The 16572-nt window shown below is 41.3% G+C and overlaps 1 protein-coding gene across 1 annotated transcript; it reads right to left on the bottom strand.

Moving 5' to 3' along the window:
• Positions 1–1091: 1091 nt before the first annotated feature.
• Positions 1092–16029, bottom strand: si:dkey-229b18.3 (zinc finger and BTB domain-containing protein 11). The gene is made up of 7 exons (XM_038306773.1): positions 15606–16029; positions 14906–15252; positions 11982–12055; positions 11578–11806; positions 8353–10735; positions 2126–2260; positions 1092–1994 (listed from the first exon to the last, which is right to left on the bottom strand). The coding sequence occupies exons 2-5, from the start codon at positions 15156–15158 to the stop codon at positions 8817–8819; spliced, it is 2475 nt and encodes an 824-aa protein (XP_038162701.1). The 5' UTR covers positions 15159–15252; positions 15606–16029; the 3' UTR covers positions 1092–1994; positions 2126–2260; positions 8353–8816.
• Positions 16030–16572: the final 543 nt, after the last annotated feature.

Here is a 16572-nt window from a genome sequence, read left to right on the forward strand (position 1 = left end):
ACAGGGGGTTTTTTTTTATCCTGTGATAATCACTTTTCCAAGTTAATGGATTGTTCCGTTTTATCCTTTTAAAATATTTTGTTGATAGACTGGATAAATTAATCATATACAACAGATGCCAAAATGATAAACACAATATGAGGTTATGCCCAAAATCATTGATCTGACAGATTTAAGTGGATTCCTATAATTATCTCTAAAAATACAAGTGTAGAAAAATTTAATTTAATAAATTTAATTTCCATAATACATAAAAAATAAAATGAAATAAATCATGAAATGATTTATAGCTTTTAAAATAATTACTTTAAAACTTATTTTATAGGAAGACCGACAGTTGAAACATGTTATTTGGAACTTTTTAGAACTCCTTTTAGAGAACCATTTGTCAGTAAAAAAAAGAACTACGCTTCCATTAATAAGTGCTGACCAGCTTTTTGCATGTTTTTACTGGTATGTTGAAAGTTTGTTTAGGTGAAAAGTTATTCAGACTGGAAGCTCTCCCTTCCAGCACAGATTCTGTTTCAACATCCTCATTTTAACATCTTTTTTATTTTATTCTACATTGCCTGAAATTATCCCCATTCCTCTCCACAAATATGTAGTATTTTAATTTACATCTTTAATATTATGCGTTGTTACAGCTCTTAATGTTTCCTCATTAAATCTCTCTGCCTTACACATATAAAGTTTCTGCTCTTTTATTATGTCGAAGCAGAAAATCAGGCTGACCCTGCCAAAATTAGGACACCAATGCAAAGATAGGAGAAAAAAAAAAAACTATCCCACATTCTTGATTTTCAGCTTACAGTTACTTCTAATTATGGTTAACTTCTGCTGAAATTTTGAGCTCGATTGCTCGTTATTTGTCAAAGTTACTTTTAACTACGCAAGAAAAAAAACCCATCAGCTTTCACAAAAGTGAAGAAAAAAGTAGTTTCTCAGATTTCCTTAAATATTAAGCAGGTTATATTTCAGAAGACGTCAAACGATACATTAGTTGTTTTTTTTTAACAGAGCGTGAAAAAAAACCTCAAAATTCAGTTTGGACACCTTCATTGAAAAGTCTGGATACAAAACAAACACAAAACTGAATATTAAAAGGCAAAATTTATTTAATCTTTTAACAGATAGCAGGAGACAGCTCATTTATTTCTAAAATCAATTTGTGATACATAAACATCTCTGTATGTGCACATTGCATTTATTCAGTAGGAGGGGAAATTTTAATTAGAGCAAGAGGATTTGGTCTTGCATTAAAAAGAAGATTAATAAAACCTCTGATCTGTCATGACGTTGTCGTCTTGAATAAAGTTAAGAAATTCACATAAAAAAAAAAAAGACACTTTTCCCTTTTTTAAACCCAGCAGCCTTAGAAAAGACAGAGGACTACAAATGGCCTGAAAATACACATGCAGTGGTGTCTTCGTACACCCACCCCATTCCCCGCCAAATCAATGCCAAAAGACGTCAAGTCATTGAAACATCAGCACAGGACAGGAAAAAGACCAAGTGGACCCCACCTTTTCCAACTTCAAGTATTGCCACCTCAGACTCCAAACCTTCAGCTTCATCACCGTTTCTTAGGTTTACAACAAAAGCCATGACATAAGTGCACTCCACATTCATCTATACATAGAAAAATAAAGGTAACAATAAGTAGCCGTAATAATTATAACAATCACTTTACATTTCTTTTTTTTTTCTCTTTTTATACAACTGTGATATGGAATCACTTTACACCGTGGCATCATATTCCCCACCCCCCTGAGAGTAATGTTCAAGTTTCTGTAGCTACCAAAGAAGCAAACAGGAACGGCAACCTTGGTTTGGTTATTTAAATAATTATAGTAGTTGTTGATAACAGCAGTGAAGCCTTTCTGCAGACCGTTGTGCTCGAGTGTGTCTGGATTCGGTATATACAAGCTGCGGATCCATCATGCGTCTCCGGCTTCAGTCTGATGGCTGCTGGTGAGACACTGATGGCTTTCATCCTGAAATAAACAACTTCTCTTAATGAAGCAGGAGAGAATCTGACGGGAATCGATAAGCACAGGCTTTCCAAACTAAAGTTAATAAATGTGAGTCAGAGAGGAAAGCTGATGTGAAGCTCGGTGTCGCCAACCTCTGTGCGCCTGTGCTGGAAGCAGCCGCCTCACGAACCGGCCGCAATGCAGCTGCGGCATTTGTATAACTTTGGGTCGTGGGTGCGGATGTGGTTCCGGACGTTCCTCAGCCTGAAGAAACTTTTGCTGCAGAGCTGCAGATGAGAGGGAAAAGGAGGAAATAGATCCAGAAATGATCAAGATGGGTGTTTAATTGATGAAACCACTTTTTAAAAATGGGCTGCTAATAGAGAAACAGCACGCTGCGCATTTATTAGCAACAATGACAATGTTGTCTAAAGAGTCTTTATTGAAAAAGCATAATCTGAATACATAAACCGCATATTTATTAAAGGGGAAAAAGTCACTTTTCTTTTAAAAAATACATTATGAAATATATTCTTCAAACCAGGGACTTACAACATTTTCCAGCCCCTAAACTGATGGATTTTATGTCCACTATGGATAGGATAATAAATCAAGAAAGTTATCACAGTTATCGAGTCTCAAAGCAAACTTTGAGTCATAACACACAAAGTTTTTTTTCGTTTAAGCAATAATGCAGATGTTTGTGCTGAAATATTGAATAAATAAATAAAATTTTTAGACTACTTATTTCAATTATTGTTAAAGTGATGCACTCAAATCAGACTCCCGTGGCCTTCAGTAGACCATTACAGATCCTCCAATAATCATTTGCTCGATGCTGGAACTATGTGGAATTTGCGTTGCTTAAAAGCTGCAATCTTCATCTCATTTGATCAAAAAAACACAGTTCTAGTTTAAAGTCGTAGGGATGGTCATTCCAACCGATGCATTTCTGAATTCTCCCGAGTGGTGTCCAACTTTACACGAGCGAATAAAGTGAATATGATTGGTCGTTTATCAAGGGAGTGGGATGTTTGGCTGTGGCCGGTTTGTCGGAAGCATCTTGCTAACCAGTTAGGAATTTGGTCCTAGTGTAATTTCCCATTGGGAACCTACTAGCACTAAGTAGCACTAAACTGGTGACTTAGCAGCGACACTGTCAAGGAACGCTATCGACAGCGGAAAACATGCAAGAGGAGAGTTTTGTGTCATTGGTCCTGGATGAGTCTCCTCCGTCATCCATTTTTTACTTAGAGGAGGAAAGCGGGGACGAAGTTGTTGTGGAAGAGAACGCCAGGGAGGCAGAAACTTGGTTTGGTGTAGAAGGCTTACAGCCGTACATGTTTGATCCCTTGCCTCGCAACGCTGCCAGTTCTGTTAGCTCTACGCCTGCTGAAGACACAGACGTCCATCCCTGTGAACACTGGGACGGAACTCAATGGGAAAGGAAATTATTCTGATTTCTTATTTCAACCGTTGCATATATTGGCTGCTACATATTGATTGACAGATGACTGTTGATATATGATTGGCCGAATTTAGGTGTTCAAGCTGACGTATAAGTAACTGGCCTGCATAAGATAATGAAAAAAAACAAAAACAAACACAGATTTTAAGACAGGAGTTTTTTTTTTTTATAGAAATTTTCTAACTTTTGGGGCAATATCGTCTGATAAAGAGTACATTTATATAAATATATATGCCAGAATGATTTGACATTTAAATATGACTTCCCTATGACTTTAATTGCAACTTTACATCTTTACATCTATAATGGTAGGAGAGAAAAGGCTTTTCTTAAGCATTCAGATACCATCTGACCACTGTTGTAGAAACTTTGGCAATTTTCCTGCTCCCTCTTAATCAATCCTCCTACCTGAATCCTAATCCAGCCATGATCGTCACACTTCAAGCTGTTTTAATAGCTGTAGCTCCGGCTGTGGGCAGGTTTCAATAGTTTTTTATTCTAGCCATCCTCCTGATAAGCCAGGACCATCAGACTCTTTGCTTTCTTATTTTGAGGAGTGCCTAAGAGAAATTCTCCTCTAGCATCACATTACATTTTAGTTCAGGAGAGAAAAAAATGGTGGAGAATCGATTCAATTTTCTAGGACACTCAGAATAACTTATAGTAAAATATGAGCAGCTTGATTTTTAGAAGGAAATATCAAGGCTGAGTCAGGCCCCGTCCACACGAAGCCGAGCCCTGGCCTAAACGCACAAATTTTTCACCAAACCAGCCTCTCATCCACACGAAGCCGGCGTTTCGGGGGTCTGTAAACTACCTTTTTTTTATTCAGCCTTCAGAGTGGGAAGATTTCGAAACGCCGTTTTCGCGTTTCCATCTTTACGCTCTAACCGCATATTTTTTTTTTTACACGCATGCGTCATAGCGTCGCCTCTAAACACGCATGCGCGACACAGTATCACAACAACAATGGCGCCGTTGCTGCTAATGCTACTCATCCTGCTGTCGGGCTTACAACAGAATCTTCTTCTTCTGGAATATCTCCAGGAAGAACAGAGCAATATCGACGACATAGTTCAGCACCTGAATTTGACTGAACCACGAAAATGGACCCGCAGGGCAACCATGTATAAATATTACAGCGCATGCCCAACATTTCGTCGCTTATTTTTGCTTTGGCACCACAGCGCCACTTACAGGCCTGGCATACATTTTGCAGCGTTTTCATGCATTCGTGTGGACGCTCACATTTGTTTTACGTCTCCGTCTTTACGGCAAACGTTTTGGAAAATATCAGCGTTTCGTGTTGGTTTTGACTTCGTGTGGACGGGGCCTCAGTCTGGAATTTACAGAAACAAATGTTTTTTTCCTACAGAAAACAAAAAACATGGCATGTGTCCCACAATGAAAAAAAAAAAAAAAAACCAAATCAATTTGACTTAATCTGGTTTTAAAACCGAATGAATCAAGTAGAAAATGTTAACATTTGGATGAAACCATTCTAACATTCCTAACATATACAGTTAATACATTAAAGAAACATGTCATTTATTAAATTATTAACCTATAAGATTGACAAATAAACCTCTTTCCCACTGAAAATACCGGCTTTACGCGCGTTTTTCCCACATGGGTCGACCCGCTAACAATCAAAAACTGGCTCCCTTCCCGTTGGCAAAAAAAGCTGGGTCAGACCCCGTGCAGGCAAGCTGCGTGACCTCTGTCCCCCACGGCTGCGTGTCTGGTGACACCATCATGCAGGGTTAGTGTGGATGATGTCACCGGTGCAACAGAAATCAGGACAATGATCAATGGAGAGAAACATGTCAGGAAGCCAAGATGTACCAAGTGTGCTGCATTGTTTCACTCTTACCTGTCCAAATCTCTCACCAGTGCTGCTCCATGTTTATCCAATGTAGTTGTTTCAGCTTGTTAGATCAAAAGCGACTGGTGTGGTGTGTCAACGTCCGTACGTTGCGTTTAATGGTATCACGTAATTAGCGGGTCAACCAGAATGCAGATCAGAGAGAATGCAGGTGATTTTAATGGGGCTCGCTTTCCGAGTCGTTTGACGCGTCTAGACATACACTATATTGCCAAAAGTATTTGCTCACCTGCCTTGACTCACATATGAGCTTAAGTGACATCCCGTTCCTAATCCATAGGGTTCAATATGACGTCGGTCCACCCTTTGCAGCTAGAACAGCTTCAACTCTTCTGGGAAGGCTGTCCACAAGGTTTAGGAGTGTGTTTATGGGAATTTTTGACCATTCTTCCAGAAGCGCATTTGTGAGGTCGCACACTGATGTTGGACGAGAAGGCCTGGCTCTCAGTCTCCGCTCTAATTCATCCCAAAGGTGTTCTATCGGGTTGAGGTCAGGACTCTGTGCAGGCCAGTCAAGTTCATCCACACCAGACTCTGTCATCCATGTCTTTATGGACCTTGCTTTGTGCACTGGTGCACAGTCATGTTGGAAGAGGAAGGGGCCAGCTCCAAACTGTTCCCACAAAGTTGGGAGCATGGAATTGTCCAAAATGTCTTGGTATGCTGAAGCATTCAGAGTTCCTTTCACTGGAACTAAGGGGCCAAGCCCAGCTCCTGAAAAACAACCCCACACCATAATCCCCCCTCCACCAAACTTTACACTTGGCACAATGCAGTCAGACAAGTACCGTTCTCCTGGCAACCGCCAAACCCAGACCCGTCCATCAGATTGCCAGATGGAGAAGCGCGATTCGTCACTCCAGAGAACGCATCTCCACTGCTCTAGAGTCCAGTGGCGGCGAGCTTTACACCACCGCATCCGACGCTTTGCATTGCACTTGGTGATGTATGGCTTGGATGCAGCTGCTCGACCATGGAAACCCATTCCATGAAGCTCTCTGCGCACTGTTCTTGAGCTAATCTGAAGGCCACATGAAGTTTGGAGGTCTGTAGTGATTGACTCTGCAGAAAGTTGGCGACCTCTTCGCACTATGCGCGTCAGCATCCGCTGACCCCGCTCCGTCAGTTTACGTGGCCTACCACTTCGTGGCTGAGTTGCTGTCGTTCCCAAACACTTCCATTTTCTTATAATACAGCTGACAGTTGACTGTGGAATATTTAGGAGCGAGGAAATTTCACGACTGGATTTGTTGCACAGGTGGCATCCTATCACAGTTCCACGCTGGAATTCACTGAGCTCCTGAGAGCGACCCATTCTTTCACAAATGTTTGTAAAAACAGTCTGCATGCCTAGGTGCTTGAATTTATACACCTGTGGCCATGGAAGTGATTGGAACACCTGATTCCAATAATTTGGATGGGTGAGCAAATACTTTTGGCAATATAGTGTACATCAGTGAGATGCTCCAGATTGCTCCTGGGTTTAAACATGTTTATCAGCCAGTGGGAAAGGGGTAAAGATGGCTGAACTAAATCCTAGTGTTTTTTTTTGTTTTTTTTTTGTTTTTGTTTTTTTATCTATTTAATTAGGACAGAGCACATTAATGAACAATCTTATACTTCTGTACAGATTGTAAAGGAGCCAGATTATAGCATAGTTGCTAATTTACATCTGTCGTCCTCAGTGTTTTTAAAACTAAAATTCCCTTCAGGGATTAATAAATTATTACTGTATTTAATTAAATTATTTGGAAATATCTAAACACTAAGAGCTGCATGTCACTGATTCGTTGCCTTGCTGGAGACATTTTCCATCTAATAGAAACTATAAAGTGTAAAACCTTGTTTGTATTCCATGTTGTAGATTTATGTGAAAACAGTGATTATTTTACACAGGATAAAACTAATATATTGTCAGTGGAGTGTATGATGTACGTTCACACTTAACGTGAATTTCTCAGCTAGAGTGAGGGATTCCCCTGTTATCTCCGTGTAGAAGTGCAGATGTGGAGCGAAGCAAAGCAGAGTGACTTACGGTGGTGGATATGCGGAGGTGAGCGGCACGATTTAGAAAAAGTCGGCGACATTTGATCGCTGCCCTGCCTATGCACAACGTTAAAAGTTCTGAGCTCTGTCTATGTTCGCGTTACGAAATCCAGTGAGGAACTAGATGTGGCTGTCAGCATGGCGAAGACAAGTTTTTTTTAAATTAAAAATGGAAGATAGAGAAAATAATCTAAAGGATGAAGCAGCAATGCTCTTAAAATGATTTAAGGTTGCTTTTTAAAAAAGCTGTTTTAATTTAATCCAGGATGGATTAAATCGCTGATCCTCCCCAGTCCTTCTTTCATTTCTCATAGTTAGCCTAGAGGCTAGCTCCAGCCAGACGTAGCCTCTCCTTGCTTTGACTCCCAGGCTGGCTTCCTGGATGTACCACTGTCCTACTGCAGGGCAGTTCTGGTCTGTAACCCGCCCTCAGTGTTCCGTCTTCCCAGTGGACTTAATCTGACCTGCAGCTTTTTTCGCTTTCTAAAGTAAAAAACACTGCAAGTCACTTTGTAAATCCATGTGCACCATGAAGAGGTGAAACCAACGACCAGTAGATCTTATGACGAAGGAGGCTTTCGAATTCTCCTGCAGTGCAAAATGCTTCCGCATGGCAGAGGCTAATATCAAAGCGAGCGAAAGCAGACGAATCTGGCAAAGTTTAGGCAGCTTTGGAGTCCGTGTGAACTCGCCATCGTTTACAACCTTTTGGCGGTTTTAGTTCTCTGCTGCCTTTATGTTTGATTTACTTTAGCAGGATTTTTTTCCCAACCTAATAGCAGCAGCGACATAACATTAAAATGACAGCAAGATTAACTCTGTTTTCTTCTTTTTTCTTTGTAAACAAAAAACAGCTGAGCAAAACTATTTAGAGTATATTTTCTAAATGTTGGTAGTAAAACTGCTAAGCTCCCTCACATCTTTTCATCTGAAGCAGTCGGTAAGGTGTGGTGGTTAACGTGAAGGAGGCTGGTTCTTACCGGACAGGGCCAGTGCTTTCCTTCAATGTGCCTCAGCTGATGCATAATTAGAGCGTTGCAGTCCTTGTAGGCGGCTGGACACTGCAGGCAGGCGTGGGACGCCTTTGGGACTTTGGGGGCTTGACTCCGAGGCCCTCGAAGCTGCTTGAGCCGGGCTCGATGTACCGGGTCCATCATGGCACAGCTCCTGCTGCTGCTGCTCAGGGCGAGGACTTTATTTTGTTTCTACATGCAAAGAAAATGCTTTAGAAAACTTTAAATGTAGATGCAGCAACACATAATTTAATAATTCACAGATCAAATTACTTTTCCAAACAATCACTGATCTTCCATAGTATTTCTCTATATCTGTTCCCTGATTGCTGCAGCAGAATCAAAACCAACCTTCAGGACTATGGTTAGTGGGTGTATGGGAAGATTTGGAGCCTGAGTGGATCAGAAAATCCACATTCTGGATTGTTCTTCTAATCATGGTTACTACTGTTTACCTTTGCCGTCTTCTTAGGTGTTATGGACCCAGCACATTTGTCCAGATGGGTTCCGGTTTCTTTGGACTTCGGTCTGTGCCTCAGAAGTCGTCCGTGTCCAGCTCTCCTCTCCTCCCTCCTCCCCAGGCACAGGCCGGTGGGGCCCCGGGCCCTCAGCGCCCTTCCTTCTGCCTCGAATTTTGCTGGAACCTGAGACACGGATCGGGTGAGACAGATAGCTACACTCTCCTCCTCCTTCTTCACACCTGTCCCGGACCCCCCCACCGGCCGACAGAAGCTGAACAGGAAGCCTGAGTCCAGCAGCTTGATGGGGGGTTTGCTCTGCCGCTTGCCCAGGTCTGGAGAGGGAGGATCGGGGAAAGGTCCAACCGGCACCGGTTCGGCTGGTTCTTCTTTAATAGCCTTGTAGAGGGGGTGGCTATAAAGAGAAGGTTGAGGGGGGTGTTCTGGAAGGCCGTTGGGTTCAGAAACCTTCCCTTTGGGTCTTGCTTCCTCTCTGACCTTGCCCTTGGCCCCACCCCCCTCTTTCATGGAGGCCCGTTTCAGCTTGGCTTTGGCTGCCGGTCGGCTGCTGTTGTACCGCAGCGATTTCACCGCATCTGCGGCGACCTTCTGTCTGGTCTGCGTCCTCTGCGAGGGCAGGGGGCTTGGAGACGTGTGTCCACTTTGTGATGAGTGCCTGAGACCTGAGATGGAGCATTCAGTCGTTTCTGCTTTAACTTTAACCACGTTTCTTGCTAAGCTTTTCTTCTTTCTGTAATGCAGAGGCTGCTGGGCAGCATCCCCCTTCCTCACAGACCGCCTGAGCTCCCTCCCACCAAACACCGGCACTGAGGTCCACTGGAACAGGTCCGGTAGGACCCCTTTACTTCTCATGCTCCTGTCAGTAGGAGGGATCAGCTGCTGGAGACTTTGCATCCTCTTAGCTGAAATCTTTTGGATGGAGCCCAAACCTTTGGACTTGACTGACTTTTTGAGGAGTTGCGTGTTGACAGGGTTGCAGAGAGGAAGCGACAGCTTCACGTCCTCATATGAGGTTCTGGGGGGTGAAGGTCGTGGTTCCCGCCGCTTAGTCAGGGAATAGTTGTTGGCCTTTAACTTCCGAAGTCGTTTCTTTTGCCTCCAGCCGATGAGATCTTCTGGTCGGGGCAGGAGAGCGGTCCTCTGGAGCCCGAGGACGTTCATGAGCTTGTACTTCTCCTGCGCTCTTGCATAATCCTCCTCGTCTTCTCCCACCTCCTCGGCTTCCTGTTTTACCCTCACCGGGCTGCAGGAGGTGCCCTGCCGCGACCTGGATGACATAGAGTAAGATTTTCGGTTCTTCTGAGGCATCTCTGGCTTCGGCAGGAACCTCTGAACTTCTTTGGCGGCTCCAGGAGAGGAGCGGAGGAGACGGGGGGTTGACACCGATACGGGGGAGTAACTCTGGGACCGAGAGGCGCCGATGCCATGGCGCGGTGTGCTGGCTTTTTTGGAAGAGGGAGATTTAAAGTCCATGAGCTTCATCCTGTGTGAGGGACTCAGAGGGAGGCCGTTCTCAGCCTGAGGTTTTGGCGTTCTGCGCAGGTTGCGCTTTGGACTTTCTGACAAAGACTCATCGGACGTCTCTAGTACCAGACTAAAGCCTTCATTCATGTTCTCTAGTTTTAAAAGCCCTTCCCTTTGCTGATGGGGGCTCTGACTGAATGAGTTAGAGCGAGCTGAGCTGAAGGCCTTTCCAGGAAGATGGAGCTGCTGCTCCTGCTCTTTGAGGAGAGCCGCACAGGCTTCCACTGCAGGCCACATGCCCAGGTGACGGGCCATCGCACAGACCTCCGGTAGGTTCTCCTGATGAACACGCAGGGTGGAGGAGTAGGAGAAGTCCAGCAGAGACAAAAGACTGTCCTCGCTGAAACCTGGGGTGATAAAAGCTAACGTTAGACAGGAAGGACAGCTGTGTTGTCCACTACAAAAACATTAGGAAGCTTCTAGATAAAAGAAACGTCTGTTACATCTAACTATGGCTGCATACCAAGATAAGGAGTCAGTCAGTCTACATCTCAAACTGACAAAACCAGACTAAACCCTCTTTTTACCTAAATTAACCTAAATTAAGACTTAAACGCTAAGCTTGTTAGGGTCTCTGATTAATTAATTAATTAATATAAACAAAAGTTAGGACTGTTAAAATATGTCCACATCCCTTTTTTTCTTTTCTGTTCAGGTTTTTATTTCAGTGAGAAAATGATTCAGAAAGATTCAGAAACAAAGTGTCTAAAGAAGAATTGAACTTTTTTTCTGTGTGAAGTTGTTTCCTAGCTTTTGTTCAACAAGGTCGACGGCAAATTGTCACAAACAGGATCTTTCAAAGTCCTTCCTGATTAACTGTCCATTCTTGTTGCAAGCACAACTTTTAACATATTTTGATTTAGCTTTTTGTGATATAAAAAGAAATCATTAAAGTCATTATGATAAATGACCTCCATTTTTTTTTGTGGACAAGTCACAAAGATATTTGTCTGCAGCCTCTGCTCCAGTCTTTGGCTGCTTGTCTCCACTAGATTTGTGCATCAAGTGACTAAAACCTTAGTCTGCTATAATCTGGATGAAGAGTGTCTTCCTTTAATTATATAAAAAAAGCATTCTTCCCACTGATGCAACTTTAATATTTCTATTCTACACATTAAAACTGTGTCATAGTGAATCGTAGAACCGTGATGCTATCATTCTGAAGATCATGGACATTTTAAGGACCCACCAGAGAGATCTATGTCTGCCATCTTGCTCGAGTCCATTTCAGCCAAAACTTCGTGAAAGTGATCGCTGACAGCCGCCAGGACGGCTCGGTGAGCCGAGAAGGATCCGCCGTTCGTTCGCAGGGTGATGTCACAGAACAGCCCCGCCTCCCTCTGACTCCTCAGCTTGCTGAGCAAGTCGGCGCCATGTGATGGGACCGTCTTGGAGACGCATCTCCTTCCATCAAACCCCTGCGAGCCAAAGGCAGCGGGACATAAATTAATAAGGTAAAGAAGTCGTCATGGTAGAAAGAAATCAATGAGATTGATGAAGAGAGGTGTGAAAGGAAACCAATGAAAGAAAAATTTGAAATTACACAGCTGTACATAAGTGAAAAGGAGAAATATTAAAATGTCCTCCACTTACCGCCAATGTTTTACTGTGCAGACTCTTGCATTGTGGACAGTGAAGGACAAAGTCTCTGATCTGAAAGTACATTCCTGTGGGTAGGTAAAAAAAAAAAAAGACAAGAATACATTTTAGCACAAAGAAAAATAGGACAAATAGAAAGAAAATCTGCAAGCATAAAGGTGTTTTTACAACAACTCCTCTCATAAAATAAACATAAATAAGATTAGACAATCAGCTGAGATTTAAAAAAATGTAACTTTTCCCCCAACGAACAAAAAAAAAAAAACTGGAGAAAACGTTATAGTTTACTGCCACGAACACATTAAGTATAGAATAAAAACTTATATTTTTCTATTTCTAGATTAAATAACCTCTATAGGAGGAAAAACAATCCTTCTGCTCTGCAGAATAAGGCGATTTGAGTCCAAAACAGAGAGAAAAGTTTAAGCAGCTCACTTAAAACCACATAGTTAAATATTCACACCCTTTAAGGGGTGACAACTTTTGAAATCCCAATTCAATGACAGCTGTTGTGTAAAGGATACAGAGGTTTATTTGAAAACATCAGGAGACACACAGCATCATGAAAACAGCTCCTGATGTACCCACTGTTTTCCTCTACAAATGTTTCCCACCCCTTTTCATAAGGTATAGCACTTTAGCATCAATGAGCTGAGAGCAGGAAAAGGTGAGATTCACTGTAGGTATGAAGAATTTGCACGTGTGGCTCTGAATAAAGCGTCCCAGCAGGCTTTAACAGCAGGGAAGGTATCAATTCAGATTTATAGGATCGATTCAATTCTGATTTTGAAGATTTAGAACAGATTCTTTTCCATCTCATATTGGATTCCTGGCATCAAAACATTTCTTAACTTTTCCTGAATTATATGACTGAGCAGTTTTGTAACACATTGGCAGTAGCATCATGCTAACACTCAACAACACATTAATAAAGTAATGGAAGTTAATAGAAAATGTCTTTTTTTTAATTAATCTATAGTTGTATGAATCAATTGATATAACTTGCTGTCATTTTGCACATCTCTGATGTTGCTGTTATTTTCAAATATCCATTACTTTAAAAATGTCTATAGTTGTATATTGGTTATTTATTCTACAGGTGCACAGTTTTATATTGTTAAAAACACTTTACAGTACAGGATTTTATTGATTATATTTTAACTCTTCACTAGTATGTTATTACATACATTTTCCTAAGGTCCACATTTGTGTGACCATTTTTTCTATAATCATTTTGCTGCTGAAAACACCAGGATTTAACCATTGTGTTACAATAAGGGGATTTTCTATTCTATTCAATTCAATATGATGATTGATTCATGATGGGCATTTTTTGTTGTGTAGGTAGACATACAAACACATGGCTGTCCTCTTAAACTGAAGTTGGGACGAGTGACACTCAGAGAGGCAATCAAAAAGTTTTATGGTAACTCTGGAGGAGCTGCACAGATCTGCTGCACAGGTAGGACATTTTATATACAGGTCGATTATTATCTGCCCACTTCAAAAATCTGGCCTTAATGGGAAAAGAAGAGACCTTAAGAATCCCCCTTCCAAGTTGGTGCACATTTTTAAAGTAACTCAGGAAAGATGTGGAAGAAAATGCTGAGAACAAATGAGAATAAATCTGTTTTTACCTCCATGCACAACCCTAAGTCCAGCTGAAAACCAACAGTGATTATCATCATCCAACTGGATGGATGAGCTGAATGAAAAATAATTAAGAATGGGAATAACTCCCCTTTTAGCAAAGCAACCTTAAACCTTTAACCAGAATATATAGAGAGTTCACTACAACAATGCATTTACATTCAGGGTTAGGTTGGTTTAAACCTTCATCCAGACAGAGACCAGTTTTTGTACAATCACAAATAAAGGTGGTTATTATCATTACCATATAACTTTTAAAGCTTCAAAATAAAAATTGTGGCAAAATTAAATTGCTTTATTATTAGACCATACTGAGAGTTTGTGGGAGAAATAAATAAATACAAAAAAGAGCTGAAATTTTACAGAGATTCCTCTAAAGACCACCACGGTGACTGCAGTGAAAGGTAGTTTAAGCGTTGAATAAATTCAATAACAATGCATCAGCTTGCTTTCACTTCACAGGTGTTTACTTCTCTCTCCTATCCATAGAGCCATTTCTGCCTCCTGTTTTTTTCCAAATGAATTTAGTCCAGAGCAACAGCAGACCTTTGAAAAAACAGCTAAATCTGTCAGTGTGCTCTAAATAACCATGATGGAAATATTGTTATTGTCATTAAAAGAAGAAACAGCAATGGTATTTATACTTCTTTTTTTAAGAAATCGAAAAAAAACATAATTACCTTCTTAAGCTATATTTATGGAAACAAAAAAAAAGAAGTGTGGCCTGATGAATAATTTGGTAGTAGTGCTTTCTTTAGTCCTGCTGCAGAAACCATACAAACAGAAAAAAAAAAACTTGAAAGAAATTTGATTTTTGTTTGCTTTCAATCTAACGAAATTGCTCAATTGGATTTTTATGTATTTTATTATTTTTTGGGGTGGGTGTGAAAGTTGTAAAGCGTCACTACGGTGGCCCTTAAAGGGCCACACGTGGCTCCAGAGCTGCAGTTATGACACCTCTGCTCTAGGAAGGTAAAAATAATAATAATAAATAAAAAGAAAAGTTAGATTGCCCTAAAAATAGTGTAGCAATAAAATTTCAAAGCATAAAAATTCAAAGATCAGGAGAAATAGTTAAAATCTACATTTAACTTCAGAAAAGTCCTATAACTTTTATAAGATTTTATTCAAAGCCAGGGTGAATAGGCTGCAGAACTCTGAAGGGTTCATTTATTTTATCATTTATTAACACTTAAATAAAACTATTGTTTGTTCTTGGTAAAAAGTTAAAGGGAAACATCGTTGTAAAGTTGCTCAGGTGTTCATACCTTCCCACCAGTAGTTCTCAGCCACGCATTTATAGGTCTCTTCCAGGGAGAGGTGGCGCTGGCCAGGTCTCCTCCTGTGGAAGGTGGAGATGGCCTCCTGCCTCCTGTCCTCCCCCAGAACCTCCCGGTAGTGGATGAAGCCCTTTTCAAACTTCTTGCGGTAGAGCAACCCGTCAATCACCTCAAAGTTAGAGGACCTGCTCCCCGCAGACTCCATCCCCTTCTTGGACGCATAACTGCGCCCTGCGTCCATTTTTAACCAGATCTTCTGTTCAGAAACCTTCCCAGCTGACCTGAGACAAAGTCCGCGTTGATGTGATAACAGAAACAGATCAATCCGTCTTGATCTAAAATAAATAAGTTCAGATCGATCAGTGGGAGTTAACAGAGTCCAGATAATAAAGATCTGAGGCTGGCCGCTCCTGTTTGTGTTCTAGCTGTCAATGAGAGCATCACTTCCCACTATCCTAACAGTTGTGGCATACATGTTGTCCCCTCAGTAGTCACACTTCCACTTTCTTTCTTTCTAAGCTACTTTCCAGTAAAAAAAACAAAAACGCTCATTAAAACCCGTTAGGTTTAAACATTAGAGTGGGTTCAATAAATAATGTTAAAGTTGGGGTTTCCCGCAAACTACAGTGATGTAAAGTAAGTCCTGACAAGCACGTAAAGTAAGCAGGCTTGGCTGCCAGTCTCCCACCCGGCAGCTCGTCTTCCACGCACTTCAACTGTCGGGAGTGGCCTCCGGGGCTGGATGTCGGCGGGCAGCCTCACCTCCCGGCGTTAACTTGGGATTTCTTCTCGCCAACTCGACTCGGAAGCAACATGATGACGCAGCTATCAGCTAAAGCATCGCCGCTTGAAACGATCTCAAAGCGAGGCGGACCCTCTCTCTCACCCTTCTCGCCGCGAAAGCCTACGAAATTTCACAAATGCCCGCCTTTTGCTCCCAAAAGCCACCTAACAAGCTCCGGTTAGGCCCCCGGCATAGTTAACCCTGCTCCTGTAGCCGCGGAGGCGCTCTGGCTGGAAAATTATCAAAAATTTTCTAACTCGTAACCTTCTGTTTGTTGCTAATCAGCAGACTATCCGAGCCAACTGCTCCCCGCCTTCACACAAAGACCATTAGTAGAAGCTTTAAAGATCCTCCACTACGCGAAATCTGATTGGATAAGAGAGGTGTCAATCAATTTATCTCGCTGTGTTTTGACAGCAAGGTAGGTTGTTCAGTCACGATGCAAATTTATAAGTATTTATTTGTTTCACTTGCTGATAAGTCAGGTTCAACGTTATATTCTGATCAAAAATACAGCATATATGAATTCATATAACATGTCATGCGTTTAATGTTTAAAAATGAAACGCAAAGATATTTGACAAAGACTCGCACTGTTGAATAAACATATTAAAATGTTATGTAAGTCTGAACATTATAATAAGACGCTTATTTTGTTAGAAATCACCTCTAAATATTGTCAAAGAAACCCAAGGCTTTAGTCTTGAAAGCAGAAACATTGGAGTACAATTGATAATCTTAAATAATAAGAAGCATATGCAATATTTGTAATACCATAGATGCCAATATCAAAATTAATTATATTTTTTTGTTTTTGTTTTATGCAATAGACTAGAAAATATAGTACATCATTTTAAAATCAAGCTTTTTT

Source organism: Cyprinodon tularosa, unplaced genomic scaffold (genome assembly GCF_016077235.1).
Source record: "Cyprinodon tularosa strain WSP-4 unplaced genomic scaffold, ASM1607723v1 ctg590, whole genome shotgun sequence".
Taxonomy (NCBI): domain Eukaryota; kingdom Metazoa; phylum Chordata; class Actinopteri; order Cyprinodontiformes; family Cyprinodontidae; genus Cyprinodon; species Cyprinodon tularosa.